General features: G+C 42.0%; 1 protein-coding gene across 1 annotated transcript; it reads right to left on the reverse strand.

Moving 5' to 3' along the window:
• Positions 1-974: 974 nt before the first annotated feature.
• Positions 975-15,788, reverse strand: si:ch211-152p11.4 (regulator of G-protein signaling 1). Its single transcript, XM_044139195.1, has 6 exons — positions 15,325-15,788; positions 12,423-12,964; positions 9,727-9,776; positions 9,434-9,567; positions 4,865-5,031; positions 975-1,520 (listed from the first exon to the last, which is right to left on the reverse strand). The coding sequence occupies exons 2-6, from the start codon at positions 12,918-12,920 to the stop codon at positions 1,350-1,352; spliced, it is 1,020 nt and encodes a 339-aa protein (XP_043995130.1). The 5' UTR covers positions 12,921-12,964; positions 15,325-15,788; the 3' UTR covers positions 975-1,349.
• Between the last annotated feature and the right edge of the window lie 311 nt (positions 15,789-16,099).

Raw genomic sequence — 16,099 nt, forward strand, 5'->3', positions numbered from 1 at the left:
AAACAATGTAAATGTAAAAATCTAAATGTTAGCTGAGGTCAGAGACTGATATAAAAATTAAAGGTGCATGCCACACCAACAGGACTGAATTACTTTGTTTTCAGATATTAATGAGCTTCTTCAGCAATTTCTTGCTTATTAATATTTCCTCTTTCTTATCAGTGGTGCTCACTATACTTGTCCACCTTTTGGAGTTACGTGTTTTTCTTTAAGACTGAGCTAATTTGAAGTCTGAGTGGAAACATTCAGGTTTCTCAAGTTTCCTATTTCAGCAGCGCTGACAGAACTTTAACCTTTTCAACAGCTCATTCCTGCTTGGCTTGTTTTTTTCTTTCCAGTAAGCAGAGAACAAAACCCAGGAAGTGCTCAATGATCCATAGAGCTATTCACAGAAGACTTAATGTTTAGAAACAACTGCAGAACATTCAGTTCATGTTCCACTAATCGCAGGAAAATGGCTTGGTGACATTTCCTCCCTGAAAAATGAGCAATTTAGTCCTTCAGTCAAGAAACTGCAGTAAGATTAAGTGTATATACATATACTCATACATACTTTATAGTGCCGTATTTATACATTTTGACTAAAATGTCTTTTTACAATCTAACCACTTTTGCACCGATACGGTAACACTGCTCGTTCATTTTGTTTCAGCACTTCCAGCCCTATAACACTCACAACTTTGATTCAACTCTAAAGATCTACAAATTTATACCAACAGCCAGTGACAGCTGTGTTTTGTCTTTTTGATCTGTGCCTATCTTTTTCTAGGATATCGTTATGTGCAGGTTATTTATGAGATCTAAATGGTATACAATTAAAATTGAAAAGCTAAAAGACTAAAACTGTTAACTTTTAGTTTGTTTTCTTTACTAATGCATTAATTGGAAGGCAATTCATAAAGCAACTGCATAATCTCTGCATCTTGCCTCATTGCTCAGATCACAAAGGTCATAAACCAAACCTCACACCCACCTAAAAACATTTAGTTTTATTGAATGAGCATTCAGTTTTAATGGAAGTCCAGTACATCCATCTCTGATTGTGACAACAGTGATTAATCAACATGGACATTTACAGTTATAGTATAATACAGTCATCTGAGGACTTGATAAAGGTGAGGCTCTCCTTTAGCTGTGTTGTTGACTGGATCCCAGCTATTTGCTACTATTTTCTTAGAGTTGGGCAAACCAGGTTTTGCCCAACTGAGGCAGGCTGAGATGGATCTGAGCCTGAGATGGAGCTTATTGATTCATTTCAGGCTCAGACAAAAAAGGGATTTTTTTAGTGTCCTATACTCAGGAGTAGTGGAGATCACAGAGCCTCTCAGAACGTCAGGTTTGTGAGGCTTCTATTCATCATCCTTTAGCAGAGATTGGTAGATGTTTGACTCCAGGAAACGTGGGTAAGAATCTGTGTCCAGCAAAGAGTAGATGCGTTTCTGTGCTAGGAGTAGAGAGCTGCGAGAAGGAGCCTGTAGCAGTTGGAGAGTCAAATCTCGAGTTTTACTATCCAGATTTACCTGCAAGAGAACAAACAGAGTAAATTCGTGCTCCTTGGTTTAAATGGCATCTTCACCTGCTAACAAATTCCCTCACGGGTTTAGAAGAACAACTGAGTCCATAAGAATAAAAAAAATGTTATTAAATTCCACTCTTTGGTCATAAAGAAGCTTTACAGCTGCAGCTTCCTGAGGAGGCAGTGTGGAGGCAGTGAGGAAGCAGTGTGAAGGCAGTGTGAAGGCAGTGAGGAGGCAGTTTGGTGGCAGTGAGAAGGCATTGTGGTGGAGGGGGAGGCAGTGAGGAGGCAGTGAGGAGGCAGTGAGGAGGCAGTGTGGAGGCAGTGAGGAGGCAGTTTGGTGGAGGGGGAGGCAGTGTGGAGGCAGTGAGAAAGCATTGTGGAGGCAGTGAGGAGGCAGTGTGAAGGCAGTGTGGAGGCAGTGTGGAGGCAGTGTGAAGGCAGTGTGGTGGCAGTGTGAAGGCAGTGAGGAGACAGTTTGGTGGCAGTGAGAAGGCATTGTGGTGGAGGGGGAGGCAGTGTGGAGGCAGTGAGGAGGCATTGTGGAGGCAGTGAGAAAGCATTGTGGAGGCAGTGTGAAGGCAGTGAGGAGGCATTGTGGAGGCAGTGAGAAAGCATTGTGGAGGCAGTGTGAAGGCAGTGAGGAGGCATTGTGGAGGCAGTGTGGAGGCAGTGAGGAGGCAGTGTGAAGGCAGTGTGGAGGCAGTTTGGTGGCAGTGAGAAGGCATTGTGGTGGAGGGGGAGGCAGTGAGGAGGCAGTGTGAAGGCAGTGTGGAGGCAGTGAGGAGGCAGTTTGGTGGAGGGGGAGGCAGTGTGGAGGCAGTGAGAAAGCATTGTGGAGGCAGTGAGGAGGCATTGTGGAGGCAGTGAGGAGGCAGTGTGAAGGCAGTGTGGTGGCAGTGTGAAGGCAGTGAGGAGACAGTTTGGTGGCAGTGAGAAGGCATTGTGGTGGAGGGGGAGGCAGTGTGGAGGCAGTGAGGAGGCAGTGTGAAGGCAGTGTGGTGGCAGTGTGGAGGCAGTGAGGAGGCATTGTGGAGGCAGTGAGAAAGCATTGTGGAGGCAGTGTGAAGGCAGTGAGGAGGCAGTGTGAAGGCAGTGTGGAGGCAGTGAGGAGGCAGTGTGAAGGCAGTGTGGTGGCAGTGTGAAGGCAGTGAGGAGGCAGTTTGGTGGCAGTGAGAAGGCATTGTGGTGGAGGGGGAGGCAGTGAGGAGGCAGTGTGAAGGCAGTGTGGAGGCAGTGAGGAGGCAGTTTGGTGGAGGTGGAGGCAGTGTGGAGGCAGTGAGAAAGCATTGTGGAGGCAGTGTGAAGGCAGTGAGGAGGCATTGTGGAGGCAGTGTGGAGGCAGTGTGAAGGCAGTGAGGAGGCAGTGTGAAGGCAGTGTGGTGGCAGTGTGAAGGCAGTGAGGAGACAGTTTGGTGGCAGTGAGAAGGCATTGTGGTGGAGGGGGAGGCAGTGTGGAGGCAGTGTGAAGGCAGTGTGGTGGCAGTGTGAAGGCAGTGAGGAGGCAGTTTGGTGGCAGTGAGAAGGCATTGTGGTGGAGGGGGAGGCAGTGAGGAGGCAGTGTGAAGGCAGTGTGGAGGCAGTGAGGAGGCAGTTTGGTGGAGGGGGAGGCAGTGTGGAGGCAGTGTGAAGGCAGAGAGGAGGCATTGTGGAGGCAGTGAGGAGGCAGCGAGGAGGCAGTGTGAAGGCAGTGTGGTGGCAGTGAGGAGACAGATTGGTGGCAGTGAGAAGGCATTGTGGTGGAGGGGGAGGCAGTGTGGAGGCAGTGAGGAGGCAGTGTGAAAGCAGGGGTGTGGCAGTGTGGAGGCAGTGAGGAGGCAGTGAGAAAGCATTGTGGAGGCAGTGTGAAGGCAGTGAGGAGGCATTGTGGAGGCAGTGTGAAGGCAGTGAGGAGGCATTGTGGAGGCAGTGTGAAGGCAGTGAGGAGGCATTGTGGAGGCAGTGTGGAGGCAGTGTGAAGGCAGTGTGGTGGCAGTGTGAAGGCAGTGAGGAGACAGTTTGGTGGCAGTGAGAAGGCATTGTGGAGGCAGTGAGGAGGCAGTGTGGAGGCAGTGTGGAGGCAGTGGAGGCAGTGTGAGGCAGTAGGCAGTGGCAGTGTGGAGGCAGTGTGAAGGCAGTGAGGTTGTGGAGGCAGTGAGGAGGCATTGTGGAGGCAGTGTGAAGGCAGTGAGGAGGCATTGTGGAGGCAGTGTGGAGGCAGTGAGGAGGCATTGTGGAGGCAGTGAGAAGGCATTGTGGAGGCAGTGAGAAGGCATTGTGGATGCAGTGTGGTGGCAGTGTGAAGGCAGTGTGGAGGCAGTGAGGAGGCATTGTGGTGGAGGGGGAGGCAGTGTGGAAGCAGTGTGGAGGCAGTGAGAAGGCATTGTGGAGGCAGTGAGGAGGCATTGTGGAGGCAGTGAGAAGGCATTGTGGATGCAGTGTGGAGGCATTGTGGAGGCTGTGTGAAGGCAGTTTGGTGGCAGTGTGGAGGCATTGTGGTGGCAGTGTGAAGGCAGTGAGAAGGCATTGTGGAGGCAGTGAGAAGGCATTGTGGATGCAGTGTGGTGGCAGTGTGAAGGCATTGTGGAGGCAGTTTGGTGGCAGTGAGGAGGCATTGTGGTGGAGGGGGAGGCAGTGTGGAAGCAGTGTGGAGGCAGTGAGAAGGCATTGTGGAGGCAGTGAGGAGGCATTGTGGAGGCAGTGAGAAGGCATTGTGGATGCAATGTGGTGGCTGTGTGAAGGCATTGTGGAGGCTGTGTGAAGGCAGTTTGGTGGCAGTGTGGAGGCATTGTGGTGGCAGTGTGAAGGCAGTGAGAAGGCATTGTGGAGGCAGTGAGAAGGCATTGTGGATGCAGTGTGGTGGTAGTGTGGAGGCAGTGTGAAGGCAGTGTGGTGGCAGTGTGAAGGCAGTGTGGAGGCATTGTGGAGGCAGTGAGAAGGCAGTGTGGAGGCAGTGAGAAGGCATTGTGGAGGCAGTGTGGTGGTAGTGTGAAGGCAGTGTGGAGGCAGTGTGAAGGCAGTGTGAAGGCAGTGTGGTGGTAGTGTGAAGGCATTGTGGATGCAGTGAGAAGGCATTGTAGATGCAGTGTGGAGGCAGTGTGAAGGCATTGTGGAGGCAGTGAGAAGGCAGTGTGGAGGCAGTGAGAAGGCATTGTGGAGGCAGTGAGAAGGCATTGTGGAGGCAGTGTGGAGGCAGTGAGAAGGCATTGTGGAGGCAGTGAGAAGGCATTGTGGAGGCAGTGAGAAGGCAGTGTGGAGGCATTGTGGATGCAGTGAGAAGGCATTGTGGATGCAATGTGGAGGCAGTGTGGTGGTAGTGTGGAGGCAGTGTGAAGGCAGTGTGGTGGCAGTGTGGTGGCAGTGTGGTACCTCTCGCGGAGAGCCAGTTTGAATGTAGGTGGCACAGATGTGTTTAGCTCTTCTCTGCAGAGTGAAGTTGTTGGATGAGCGTCTGTACTGTTCACAGTCCAGGTAGAACTGTAGATTCTCCTCACTGAATTCAGAACGCAGGAATGCTCCAAACACTGAAACACCAGCTAGCGGCAGGAGAAGAAACATAAGTGGGCCTCAGCTCATGTAACCTCCAGTAGAAACATGTACTAGAGACAATCAAAGTCAACCGGATAAAACCCAGACTGTCTATGAAGAGAGATTTTAATTGAGCAGAATAATGCAGGAAGATGATGGGCAGACTACAACTATGCTGACTTGGTATTAGTTTTATAAAATGTAAAAAAGACAACCAAAAAAGACATAGAAATGTTTGTGACTGTAATGTAACAAAATGTGAAAGATCAAAGAGAATAGGGCGCATACTGGCCAAAGTGGCTGAAGGTTTTAGTATAGTAACATGCTTGTGATGGAACAAAATGATTTTTTTTAGAAATTAAGGTTGGTTCAACCTAAAGTTTCACTGCAACTCAAAGCATTAACTCAGTCAAATCTGCTCTGATTCACTGACCTGCTTTCCTCCAAGCACAACAAATATTACTTTAATGGATTTATTTCACACATATGGGTAATACTAAAACATGAAAAATCAAGTTGTAGAATATTTCTTTACATGCAAAAGAAAATAACAGATAACAGCAAAGTAAAATCAGGATGTTTTCCCCTTTAATCACAATGATCAGAAGGTTTTTCACAGAGGTAAGACAGAAGGTCCAGGTCTATAAAATGCTAAAAATTCTCTTTTAAGCAATAAATTTAACCAAACCTGTGTTTAGATTTAAATGAAGATGCTAATATTTAAAAAGTACAAAACAAGCCCAGGTTGGTAAATGTTTGCAAAAAATGAAGATGTTATGTGGGTAAATAAATGAACACGTATGTTCAATGAAAAAGAAGATGTGACAGACGTGGTAACAGTTTTACGGAGCCCCGTAGGGGACATGGGGGAAATTTTTTCTTTTGAGTTACCTAGCAAAACTTCTGCATTTCCTCGCAATAAGCAAATATTGCTTATTGCAATATTGCTGGTCTATTTTGTCACAAATGTCAATTTAAAATTTCAAATATACACACATTCAAAGAGCCTCATTGAAAATGTGTTTATTCTTAACTCTTTGGTGCTAAAAACTGATTGAAAATCAAATTTATTCACTGCATGTTTATGTCTGTTTTTGTAAGGATGAGATGGAACTGCACATGTAAGCAGCCATTTAAACCATTCAGACGACCAACACAAAAAAGACACAATCAGAACTGTCAGGTAACTAAGGTAAGGCAAAAGAAAAAATATTTTCCATGTTCCCTAATCAATCAATCAATCAAACTTTATTTGTATAGCACATTTCAGCAGCAAGGCATTTCAAAGTGCTTTACATCAAATCAAACACAAAAACACAATGCAACATAGAATCAACAACAAAAACACATCAAGTCAGATTCCGTCAATAAACTTGCAATTGATTACGTTTCAAATACAACTCTAAACAAGTTGGTTTTTAGTTGAGATTTAAAGGAAGCCAGTGTTTCAGCTGTTTTACAGTTTTCTGGAAGTTTGTTCCAGATTTGTGGTGCATAGATGCTGAATGCTGCTTCTCCTCATTTGGTTCTGGTTCTGGGGATGCAGAGCAGAACCAGAACCAGAAGACCTGAGAGTTCTGGAAGGTTGATACAACAACAGCAAATCTTTAATGTATTGTGGTGCTAAACCATTCAGTGATTTATAAACTAACAACAGTATTTTAAAGTCTATTCTTTGAGCTACAGGGAGCCACAGGGGAGGAACTTTAAAACTGCTGGTATGTGCTCCATCTTCCTGGTTTTAGTGAGAACACGAGCAGCAGCATTCTGGAACAGCTGCAGCTGTTCGATTGATTTGTTGGACAGACCTGTGAAGACGCTGTTACAGTAATCAATGTGACTAAAGATAAACGCATGGATGAGTTTCTCTAGATCTGGCTGAGACATTAGTCCTTTAATCCTGGAAATGTTCTTCAGGTGATAGAAGGCCGACTTTGTAACTGTCTTTATGTGGCTCTGAATGTTCAGGTCAGAGTCCATCACTACTCCCAGGTTTCGGGCTGATCGCTGATTTTTAGTTGTAATAACTGAAGCTGTGCACTGACTCTAGATCTATAACTCTAGATCTATAACTCTAGATCGTTCCTCTTTAGGTCCAAAAATAATAACTTCAGTTTTGTTTTTGTTCAGCTGGAGGAAGTTTTGGCAGATCCACACATTTATCTGTTCTAAGCATCTGTTCAGTGATTGGATGGGGTTAAAGGTCACCTGCTGACATCATAATGTAGAGCTGTGTGTCATCTGCATAGTTATGGTAGCTGATATTATTTCCTGTTATAACCTGAGCTAGTGGGAGCATATAAATATTAAATAAGAGGGGTCCTAGGATTGAACCTTGGGGTACCCCACATGTGACCTTTGACCTCTTTGATGAGAAGTTTCCAATTGAAATAAAGAAATCCCTGTTCTTTATGTAAGATTCAAACCAGTTAAGCACTGGACCGGAGAGTCCGACCCAACTCTCCAGTCCATTCAGTAATATTTCATGGTCAACAGTGTCAAAAGCTGCACTGAGGTCCAACAGAACCAGCACTGTGGTTCTCCCACAGTCCGTATTTATATGGATATCATTGAACACTTTGACTAGGCCAGTTTCTGTGCTGTGGTGAGACCGGAAACCAGATTGGAAGGAGTCAAAGCAGTTGGTTATCGTTAGGAAGCTACTTAACTGTTTACACACAACTTTTTCAATAACTTTGCTGATGAATGGGAGGTCAGAGGTCAGAGATCGGCCTGTAATTCTGCAGTAGTGATTTGTCTAGATTGTTCTTTTTTATCAGTGGTTTGATTACTGCTGTTCTCTAAGCCTGGGGGAAAACGCCTGATGAGAGTGATGAATTACTATTTGGATCAGATCAGTAGCAACAACAGGCAGAACTTTCTTAAAGAAATGTGAGGGTAGAACATCCAGACAGCAGGAACTGGAGCTGAGTTGACTCATAATTTCCTCTAGGGTTTTATAATTAAGTAGTTGAAATTGGGTCATTTTCCCTGTATTTGTTTTGTTTGGGCTCAGTGTTGGTACTGACTTTATAGTGGATGTGCAGATTAATCCTCTGATATTTTTTAATTTTCTCTGAAAAGAAACTGGAAAACTGGTTGCAGGCGGCAATAGACTGAAATTCAGGTGGTAACGTGATAGGAGGGTTTGTGAGTTGCAAATAAAGCTGGAGCATTGTTAATGTTTTTGTTTATGACATCTGCAAAGAAAGCCTGTCTTGCATGTTTGAGTGTTAAATGATAGTAACGTAGTTTTTCTTTATAGATGTCATAATGAACGTGAAGCTGAGTTTTACACCATTTTCGTTCTACCCTACGGCAGAGTTGTCTTGCAGATCTAACTGTTTGTGCACCTTAGGGGCTTCCATAAGGTGCAAAAATCACCTTTAAACTCGCCTGTAAAGTATTTTGTAAACAACCCGTTTGAGTTGTTTACTATAACAACAGAAAGACCTATACTGAACTCTGAAAAAAATGATCAGAGTTCAGTATATGCCTAATTAATCCCTAACTAGTTAGACAAAATTCACCTTTTAGCAAAAACTGTCAGAGATTTAAAAAAACTACACAGATGGGTCCACCATCTGTGTAGTTTACACAACACATTCAATTGTACATTTTTCTCACAGTTCTGACCCATTCCTTCCAGCAACTCTGCAGTGCTGCCACCTTACTCTGGTACAAACTGACCCAGGCAAACATCCAATGGCAGCTTTATCTATCAAGAGTGAAGCAGCCAAATGACCAGTGGTCTCTGTGCATCTTCTGCACCAGCAGAAAAGGAAATATCAGCTTAAAACAGGAGAATGTTAATAAAGAGGTGGACACAGACTGAAGGTGACAGTCAGAGCTAGAAGCAACTTTGGAGAGGGATGCATTAATTTATGAGTGCTGGATCACCTGATAGTGATGAGACCTAATTAAGACAATGAAAATACTGTCATGGCTTGTATTTCTTAGAAAGAATCCACTCAAGCTATTGAGTTTTCCAGATTATTGTGTATCAATTTGGAAATTTTAGGATCACTAAAATCTTAGTTTTAGTGATCCTAGAAGCATGCGTATTCGTCCTTGAAGCTTCAGGCTGCATATCACCTTCTATGGTCGGTTTGTCTGAAATCTAATCTCTTGTGCTGAACAGAGCATCTGAATCCTAGTCTAGACCCAAACAGCTCCTTGACTCCTGTGTAAAACAGCCGGCTGTGGCCACCTTTGTCTGGTTTGGCCTTTTCCTGCAGCGTGTGTTCTTGTTTATCATGTAGCTCTTAACTTAAGGGAATCTTGAGCAGATAACAGCAACAACTTTGTTATCATTCAAAAGATTTCACAGGTTTTCAGAATTAAACTAGTTTTGCAAGTCTGCCTAGATCCTCGTCGCCTGCTAGAGCCAGTAATGTGTTTGGAACTTACTTTGACTGGACAGCAGAGTGTTCAAAGACTCGGTCCAACTTTTCAGCAAATCGTGACTGATCCCCCCCTTGCTCTGGTGGCCCACCTGACTCCACTGGCGCATAAAATGCATACGAGACCTCCTCTCTGTCGCACTGTGATCCAGGGTAAGCAAGGGATTCAGACAGACAAGCATAGATCAAGCAAAAGACAAGTAGCAATACAAGAAATTGCTTCACAATAAAAGTGACATTCAGATTACAGATAATGTTAATTATCAGCAGGCGAGAAGAAAAGTGAAGCAAGGTTCTCACCTGTTTTTCTCTTCTGCATTATACAAGTTTGAGTTTGATGAATGTGGACTCTGAAACAAAACCCATACAATTATTTGAAAATCTTTTGCCACTTCCAAAAGAAACTTTTACAAAGTTTCACAGTGAATTTGTTTGTGAAGTTTTTACATACAGAACAAAAATAGACAATAATATAGAAATAGCCTTTGCTGTTCTACAAATGGGAAATACAACTGGAACAGCAACAACTGATATAAAGGTTCACACAAAAATGTTCCAATAATGTACCTAATGTGTTGAACATTGACAAAGACAAACTATTTACAACCCAGTTTTTCCCAAAAACAGATGTGCAATAACAGCAGAGTAAGAACAGAGCAGATGATTGTGTAAATGGCAGCATGTATGTAGACACATTGCACATTTCCTCACTTCAGCGCTCTAAACTAGTCCACTGATCAAGATTAATTAGTTCAAGACTAAGTCAGTATGCAGATTTGACCATTTGCACAGTTGACATACTGATTCATCCAAAAGTGAATATTTTTAAATTGTGTAGTAAATATGGATATTTGAACACTCAATGTATCATTTTAATGAAGCCCTTTTAGGGGAATATGGAAGTCTAAATGGTCACTGCTAACAAATCTTTGCCCAAAGATTTATGTAGGACCATCACAATAACAAATTTTACTAGATGATAAATTGTCCCAGAGGTTATTGCCATAAACGATAATATTGGTTTAAGACCATTTTCAAGCAATATAATGCTTTTGCCTTATATTTTAATGCCATTATGGTAATGGCATAATAATGCAAAAAGACTTTCTCAAAGATCAATAAAGTTTAAATTCTAATGAACATCTAATACTGGAACTGGAAGACATTTAAATATCCAAATAAACCAAACAACAGAAATAACAAATGAATTATGAACTCAAGACTGTCCTTTAGAAAAGGCCTAGCTGAGACCAAAGCACCAGACTGAAGACTTTTGTCATCCAGTTTTTGGTAGAAAGAGAAAAATAATCAAGCAAATGGAAATTATTAAGCTCATTTTAATTTATCATGTGATTCACTGATTTATTTATTTTGACGGGCCTGTACAATAAATAAATCAACTCTTCAAAAGCATTAAGTTACTTGATGCGTTTCCATCATGAGACCCCCAGTCTCTGCCTGCCAACCAGCCCACAGAGAGACCAGCTGGGCCACAGTCGGGTCATTAACTGGCCAAAGGTCTGAAATACGTCAGTAAATCTAGAACTGAATGTCTACAAAAGAAAATAATCAAAGTGTTTCTACATCCCAGTTAAAGTCCAGACCTTAACCAGATTGAAATGTTATAGTATTTCAATCTGGTTCACACATGTGGAAGAGTGAGCCAAGATTCCTTCACAACATAATGAGATTAATAGATCAGATAGGAAACCACTAAAAATTATTCATAACTAATCTGAGTCTGCTTAGTTCTCATAGAGTAATTATAGTTTTGCTCTGCTGAACAGAAAGCTCATAAAACGGAAGCCCTGGTTTTATTTCAGTGAGTCCAACACACTGACCTAATCTGTACAGCTTTGCTGTTGCCATGTTGTCCAACAGTTTTCATACGTTTCCAGTTAAAAGGCTTATAGAAAAGTCATAATTTTTTACATTCCTCTCTGCATTTACATCTTAATCCTGAAAGTCACTTAGTTAGCCATCTCTCATAAAGTTTGTGGTTTTCTTTGGTGAAGCTTTCTGTTTCTTTTAGAGGAAACATCTGTGATAACTCGTTTTTCCTCTCCCCTGTTCTGTGTGCTTGGTTAAAACAACAATTTTGATTACTAACCATTTGGTAAATAGCACTTTAACTAGTCCGAATGGTTAATGGGCTGAACTTAGATAGTGCTTTTCCAGTTAGTCTGACCACTCAAGGCGCTTCACACTTGAGCTACCCATTCAAATTCACAAACACACACACATTTACACACCGATAGGATTGCTAAGCAATTCGGAGTTACTTGCCTTGACATGTGACAGGAGGCACCTAGAACCTTCTTATTAGAAGATGACCACGGTACCAACTGAGCTACAGTGGCCCCTGTGAAGTCACAGCACATTCATCATTCACACGCTGATGCATCTTCATTCATATCAGCATAAAGCCTTTTTATGGCCATAGTTAGAGGCTAGTTTTTAAAACTGAGTTCCAGTAAAACCTAAACATAAAACTACAAGGCAGTGCCACTAGTTTGTATCAGAATGAAATGGTTGGTGTTACTAGACCTGACACAATAAATAATCAATCAATTAATTGCATAATCAATCATTTCTACTTTCATGATTTATTGTTTCTCTTTCCTCTCTCTCTCTCTCTCTCTATTAACCAGAAGATAAAAGTCTTCATTCTGGTGCTTTGGTCTGAACTAGGCCCTTTTTCTTGAAGAACAACTTTGTTTATAGAGACTTCATAATTCATTTTACTTGTTATTTTTAATATTTAAATGTTTTCCAGTTCCAGTGTTAAATGTTCATTAGAATTTTAATTATTGATCTTTGACAATGTGTTCTTGCATTACAATGCCATTACCATTACGTTACTTCAACAATATTATCCTTTATCACAATAACTTCTGGGACAGTTTATCATCCATCAAAATGTGTTACCACGACAGGCCTGGCTCTTACACAGTGATAGGAGATGTTAGTGAGTGGAAATGTAGTAAAGATCCTACCTTATCAAAGAAACTCTTGAGGTGTAGCTTAGCAGCTGAGAGTCTGGCCCTGTGATGGTGTTTTTCCTGGGACTTTGAGGAGAATTGGTTGGAGGAAACTGACAGAGACGTTTCATGTTGGCCTTCTCTTTCCCCACCATCCATGACGTGCTCTGCCACTGCAGCCAGCTGACTGTCACTGTAAGCCCTGCAGCTTTCGTTGATCGCACACACTTCGAGGTGGTCCATCTCTTGCTTCCCGAACTCAGTCAGGTTCTTGACACTGACGCTCTGCTCTCTGATCAGCTCCTTCCTCCTAACTTCACTGGGTGTCTGCGTCGGCTCCTGAATGCTGGGAATTGAGCGAGCTGACCCTGCGTCTAGTTCATCATTTTTCAAATGAGGTGTGCATGTGACCGACATCATCTTGCTCCCATATTCTGACTTCTGCTGCGACAGTTTATTCCATTGTGAGGTATCAAGATCCAGAAGGGATCCTTCAGAGCTGAATCTACGCATGTTTCTCTTTATGACAGGAATCCTAAAACCGTCAGACAGAAGTGCTGTAAAAAGACAAAAGACATGAATAAAATCCATGAAACATAAGGTGAGGCACCTTCTGATATTGCTGAAAAAAATCAGCATTGAAACTTGTCAAAACTTATAATTAGTTCATTTAAATTGGTTCTTTAGTGCTCCCTCTTTCTCATGAACATACATCATAATATAGCGTCATAGTAAAAACAAATTACTGAGCTTAAAGGGGTGAAAAAGCAAAAGAGCAAAGATCATTTTGAAAAATCCTTTAGAACTAAAAGTACATAAAAATAAAATATTGTGAAAGAAATCAATATTTTTAGCCCCATTTAAAAAGTGAAATTCATAATTACACAGATTCACTTCACAGACAAAATATTTCATGCTTTTGATTTAGACAAATTTTGATTATCCCTTACAGATAATAAAGCTCCAAAATTCTGCATCTTAGACAAATACAATATTGTGAAAAACATAAAGGACATTTATAGAAAGTTGAGTGGAAGAAAAATATACGGTAGGAAGAGGCACACCAGCAATGGGGCTTACTACAACCTTCAGAGCATTGTCTGGCAAAATACTGAGGCTGGATTCAGAACATAGAACCACAACACACAGACGAGTTCTACACAGAACCGCCGCCGCATTGAAGCAATAAGTTCTGCTAAAGGAGCCCCAGCTAAGCAACGAGTCCATAGATATAAATAATGTTTTCAGAAGCTTGATATTTCTTTTTAGAATATTCTTTTTTATTGTTCTTATGTAATATTAAAATTTTATAAAAGACTTTTGGGTTTTCTTTATCAATAAGCTAAATTACAAGAAACAGAAGCTTGAAATATTTCACTGTGTGTGGTTTGGAATCATCACGCACAATGAAATATTTCAAGCTTCTCCTGTGCATATAACATGCAAGTTTCACTTTCTGACATCATGACAAAAAATATTGAATTGTTTTACATAACAATTTTTGTTTTACAAAACAACAATTTTAGATGTATCTGTAGAACCAACCACCATTTAATTTCAAAGTAGCAAAGTTGGAATAGATTTTCTGTTATTTAGCTGGTAAAACACAGGCATCAAGTAGAACCACGGAAAAGTTAAACAGCTGATCATCTTAGAACTTAATGCGTGAGGTCTGAAGTGTGAGAAAAAGATCAATTTTTATCATTTCCTCTAATGTGTTTCCAGTGAGTGAGTGCAGCAGCAGCATACAGCTGGCCTCTGGGTCAACATACCAGCTACCATAGAAGCCCAGAGGTTCTGGTCCAGAGACTCACAGAGTACTGTCAGCACTCCTAAAACCACTCTAACATTCAGAGTATTTCTGCACACTGTTTCTTTGTGGCACTTCTTGAAATATTGCTGAACGAAATGATTCTATTTTACTATACTCCTTCTTTAGAAGGTAACCAAGTTCGCTGCAGTTCCTTATCCAGGAGGCAGACACTGTTTACTTTACAGAGTATCTATAAGGATACAGTTTAACACTGAAAATAAACTTCATCACTTAACCCAGGAGTCTGTCTGTCATCTCTCCTGACTTTATCAAACATCAAACCAAGTCTTGGTGTCAAAGGCTTTTTCAGTCATCTTCTTCTGGGGTTGCAACCAATTAAACTTCTTTCTTCAGTTCATTTAATCAAGATAGGAATACTGGATGGATATATATATATATCCATATATCCAATACTGACTGACTGGATGGATGGATGGATAGATAGATTTTATCTTGCAAAGCCAGGATGTTCAGTAGTTTAATTGCAGTGGTGTTGCTACCTCTGGTAGATTCCACTGACTAAATACTGAATGCTTATTTTTATTTTTTGCAATAATGAAAAATTACCGCCGTGCCGCATGAAATCTCGTACAAACGCCGTCTATTGCCTTGCTGGATGGAAAATGATGCGGAGTCAGGGAATCAGGCACGGCAGCAGCAAACAAACTCTGAGGAGGCTTGAATAGTGTTTATCATCATTAGCTTATATGGTTATCATTATTTTTACTTTACAAAAACATGTGTGAACCTTCGACCAACGTAGTTATGATGAAGGAAAAACCTTTTAACCCTTAACATATTAGGTCGCAGCTGATATTTAGAATCTCGTTTACTTTAACCAAAGTTTGCTGCTGTTGGCAGAACTTCTGTAAAGCTCCCGATTAAAGGGGACAATGAGAGTTCTAGTCAGCTCCAGTCTTTGACTTTTCCTGGAACACCTGAACACGGTAAGAAAGCCACTTTCTGAAACAAAGCTTCAATTTAGTTAGCAGTCAGCACAGCAGTCAGCACAGCTCTGGAAAAACCAGCATTTAGACTTGAACCGTATCTGCCTCTTTTAGGTCAATGCTTCACAATCACTCACGAACCTCAGAGTTGATTTACCTTCTTGTGTAGCAGATTAGTAAACTTCACTGCGAGTAGTTTTGACGTAAGGCTGCGAACAGGGACGCGGTTTGAAAATCTCCAAGAAGAAAGAAACCTGCTGCTTCCTCCTCTTCCTTCAGAAACCGTTTCCTCTCCTCACTGACGGCAGGACAGCAGGTTCTCCAAGTGTTCCTTGTGACACTAAATGCTCCTCCTTCACTCGTCAAGCCTGCTGCCACCACACCTTCACCTCTGTCTCAACTTGTCCGTCGTCTCTCTCCCATTCACACACGACTAAAATGTACTGTTAGATAAAGTGTGTGCAAGTATTAGTAACTAGCCATGCTGACAGAAACACACTCAGGCACAATTTAGACTTCTGCTGATGTCATCTGGGTAGAGAGGAAAGTGGTTTAAAACATTTGAGACGACACAGCGGCGCTAAGTGGCTCACACTGTCTTCAACACGTGGGGGCGCTGTTACACCAGTGAAGTGCTAAAACACCTTTCGATTCAGAGGCTCCTCAGATTTCATTTGGAGATAATGAATACCTACGATGAACAAATCTAAATAACTGTTTTGTTTTTACGTAAAGACTGTGTGGGTTCTAACAAGCCCCATAGCTGAATATTGATAGATCTATTATTTTAACACGAATTATTAAACCTCCATTAGTTCTGTTACATGCTGACTGCATAAAAGATACGACTCCTTGAAATCCATGTAAGAGATTATTCTGATCTTTGTAAAATGTTTTTGTGTGAACTTGTCAAATCTGAAGTACATTTTATT

The sequence above is a fragment of the Gambusia affinis genome, linkage group LG14 (genome assembly GCF_019740435.1).
Source record: "Gambusia affinis linkage group LG14, SWU_Gaff_1.0, whole genome shotgun sequence".
NCBI classification, from domain to species: Eukaryota; Metazoa; Chordata; class Actinopteri; order Cyprinodontiformes; family Poeciliidae; genus Gambusia; species Gambusia affinis.